The sequence below is a fragment of the Frieseomelitta varia genome, unplaced genomic scaffold, assembly GCF_011392965.1.
Source record: "Frieseomelitta varia isolate USP_RPSP 00005682 unplaced genomic scaffold, Fvar_1.2 scaffold_285, whole genome shotgun sequence".
Classification (NCBI taxonomy): Eukaryota; Metazoa; Arthropoda; class Insecta; order Hymenoptera; family Apidae; genus Frieseomelitta; species Frieseomelitta varia.
In genome coordinates, this window is record NW_025110018.1 from 627,682 (window position 1) to 631,404 (window position 3,723).

Consider the following 3,723-nt stretch of genomic DNA (forward strand, 5'->3'; position numbering starts at 1 on the left):
TTTTTTGTCGTGATAACACCAAATAACACGATTCATCCTTCACGATCGCGGTGAATCATTGACAGTGCTAACCAATTCATTTGCGATTAAAACACTCTGAATGATTGCTACTTAAACAGGATATCGATACGCTGGACCAAAGTATTTTGAAAGTTCGAAAAACGTACAATTGTGAATAGAAAACGATTCGATGTGAACACCTTTTTCTGAAAATATGTACTAGATGCAGCAAAGTAGAGATGTCACAAGTTATCCTTTGTCTACTGTTTGAAACCTTGGATATCTTTAAAATTTCGATAGACTAAAATCCCATCTTGTACGTACACAGGTACTACAGGGTGGTGGAAAGAAAAGTTTGTCCGTGGCTATCATATATAGATTCTACACCTTCGATTCGATGGAAATACATGTAGCTGTAGAAATACAAGGCCAATTTTGCGGCAGCAATTTCTTTACACGTATTTCCATCAAATCAAAGGTGTGGACTTGATCTATGTGATAGTTAGACACAGTTAGAGAAATGTTTCTTTTCACCATGTACGTATGTACATACATAGGTAGCTTCACTCGACTGAAAGATCGCAGAACGAAAGACATTAGACGATTTCATGAGCAAACGAAGGAAAGGAAGTAGAGAGAGAGAGAGAGAGAGAGAGAGAGAGAAATATTTTTGGTCCGACGTATCGATCGAGACGCGTTAAGCTTGCGACGAATCGGACGCGCGATCGGAATCCTCCCTCAGAAGGTTGGAAGAAGAAGAAAGAAGAAGATGATGATGATGATGATGATGATGATGAAGAGTGGAAAGACGGCGAGGGAAAGGAAACGTACAGAATGGATAATCTGTGGTTTTGGGCCTGTTTTTCAGTACAACCTGGATTTCCGAGGTCTGTCGGCGCGTGGGGCCGGCGGCTCGCCGTACAGGGGCGGAGATGGTGCAGGCGCCGACGGCGACGGTGGCGGTGCTGGTGTCGACGGCAGTAAGACGGGCTCCGCCCCCGGCAGCGACCCGTCCGTCTGACAGTTTGGGATGGCCCGACGGGCCAAGGGGGACGCTCGCCGCACTCGGGTTTCTTTTCTACTTTTCTAGGAAGAACCCTCGCCTGCCCCAGCGAAACGTACACGTCGAGCACGCCAGCACGTCTTTTTTGCATTTCTCTCCGACAGACTGCAATCAGTTCGCATTTTTCTCCCTCGAATCTTGCCAATTACTCCCCGTTCATTCGCTCGTCGAGACTCTTTACTTTTTACTTACTTGCAAATTCATTTCGCCTATTACCTACTTACCTCTACGTGCGTACTTACTTTTTATTTATTTATTTATTTATTTATTAAAAAAACTCTCGAGAGAGAGAGTCTGCCGAATTTGGTAAATTCTGTTGCAAATTCCAAAATGTGTTGGAAGAATTACGTTCTATTAGCCACAACGAAGAACGTCGATTTAAAGTTGAAGCGAAAATTGCAACAGCGAAATGTTTTGAAACTAACGCTTCTCCGATCCGCGCCTCGTCATTTCCTCGAGCTACCAATTTAGCTCGCTTACAAATTTTCACTAACAAATGAAAAAGATTCAATGCGACTGTACCGGTGTTACAGGGTGAATCGAAAATGGTTCTCTGATTAACCAAACAATCATCCTAGACGATAAGCACGACGAAAGTTTGGAAACGCGTTTGCTCGCTAAATAGAACATCTCGATCGTCGATCATCGACGTGTACGTTTCTTCATCGTAATTTGCTTCGAGCCATATCTATGCCAGCGATTAGCCGTGGCTAACACACAACTACACACACAAGTAATTTCTGCGTTGCTCAATATAGAAAATTAAACGATCTCTCGATCCGAGAATCGATTTCGCGTTGCCTCGTGTGATTGCCATGCAAAGTGCATGACAGCCAACCAAGAACCGTGAGAATCGTGAGAATCGTGAGAAATCTAGGCACGCTTTTGCACAAAACGAACCGAAACGCATGTGTCGAACCGTGCAAAGAATCGTTCAAACACGAATTCACCTTAACTCGCGTTCGTCTTTTTTAAAATTCAAGTCAATTTTAAAACGATGTACGAATCAAAATCCGAACACGCATCTCCTAGAGAAAGCAACGGTTATAGACTTGGATTTACTTTCCAAAGTTTTCGTGTAATCGTCGTAGATGGAACGATCGTCAAATTGACGCGTATGTACGTTCGATCCGTCGAACCTGCGCAGTGTCGAATCTCGACGACACGCAGAATGAACGAACAATCTTTTCGCGCGTCTCTTCAACTCTCTCTTTCTTTCTCTCTATGGGGAATCCTCATCGTGCGGTGGATTTTGAATATCCTGCGATCCGTGTATGAACAAAGCGAACGAGAAAACGTCGTGTCAACACCGCACGATGAAATTCAACCAATTGACAGTGGCAATAACGCAGCCATATCAGAAAAAAAAAAAAAAACTAACAAACATCCGACGAACGTACGGAAAACAAAGTTGGAAAGACAATTGACACCCGTGGCAACAAATGTCGCTTCTCACGCTGCTTTCGTTTGAAAAATCCCTTCATCGGGAAAAACAACGTAGCGCCAGCTTAGGCGTGAAAGATCTTGGTCGCGTTAGATAGGTATATTTTGCGGCTGCTGCTTTGAATATTCGCTGATACACCTGCGTAATTTGACGCGAACGATACACGTGTAATTCGAGTGACGGCGGAACAAAAATTTCGGCGCAGCACGTTTCGTCGTTAACGAACCGTTGAGCCCTCTTGCTGCTGCACTGACTTTAATCGTCCCCTTTGCCTCTTCGTTGTTCGAAAACATCCGGACGATGCCACGTACAAAATAAATAAATTTGAAAAAAGAAAGAAACTCGTTCTTCCATGTAGAAAAGTTGGTGCAACGACAATAAACTCGATCAAATGCCTTTTGCTGAACATTCGCTCGCGCGCCTCACACCGAATTTTCCAATTTTCCAATTTTATCTTTGCGCGTTACCTTCTTTGTCGTTAACGCAACGTGCTGCACGAGACGTAACGCGTAATGCTTCACGCTCCAGCGACGAACGGGCGGACAGTCTCGTTTGAATTGTCACACGCGTGACAAAGTGTGTGGAGATTGAAATGCTTTGGATTTTCAAATTGTTTCAAATCGTAGCGCCAGAAAGCTGAGAGGAAAGGAAGGAGGAAAACTGTAAAATATTTTCTACCAAGTAGGCTCCACAAATGTACTGACAGTTGTAGCAATCACCGATCTGACAATCCGATCGTAATTCTAAAGTATAATTTCAGATCGCGTAGGAAATCAAGTTCACAGACAAAAACTTTTAGGATGGTTTAGAAAGACACGGGATAAAGAGAAAATCCAGGATAAAATCAAATTCCACGAAACGGAAACAGCGAAAAACGAAGACTGTTCGTCTTCACGAGCGAAGACTTTTGCTTTCCGCCCTCTCGAATACCGCATCGCGTAACGTGTATGTAGCTTCTCTCTCTCTCTCTCTCTCTCTCTCTCTCTCTCTCTCTCTCTCTCTCTCTCTCTCTCTCTCTCTCGATGACCGACGCTGCAGGCTAGATGACTTTGCGAGCGATGAAAGTAACGGCGAGAGAGTAAGAGCACAGCTTGAACAGCTGACGGGGCAGGAGACGGTGATTGAGGGTGACCTGAGGGCGGCAGCAGGGCGGTCAGGGACGTACTTTGTGGCAAAGACACACGCTATCCGAAATCTCGTAGCTCAAGCTGCGTCG

The 3,723-nt window shown here is 44.5% G+C and overlaps 1 protein-coding gene across 5 annotated transcripts in view; it reads left to right on the plus strand.

Annotated features, from left to right (window-relative positions):
- The window catches only part of LOC122529330 (alpha-catulin), a 47,385-nt gene extending 43,877 nt beyond the window's left edge, over positions 1-3,508 (plus strand). For 4 of the 5 annotated variants that reach the window (XM_043655336.1, XM_043655337.1, XM_043655334.1 and 1 more), the window contains one exon: positions 869-991. Coding sequence is in view for 1 of the 5 variants with exons in the window: in XM_043655338.1 (XP_043511273.1) it covers positions 869-1,021 (153 nt within the window). In the remaining 4 variants the exon portion in view is untranslated. Of the gene's footprint in view, positions 1-868 lie in introns of all 5 variants that reach the window. The other variant, XM_043655338.1, reaches the window with a different exon arrangement.
- The last annotated feature ends 215 nt before the right edge of the window (positions 3,509-3,723 follow it).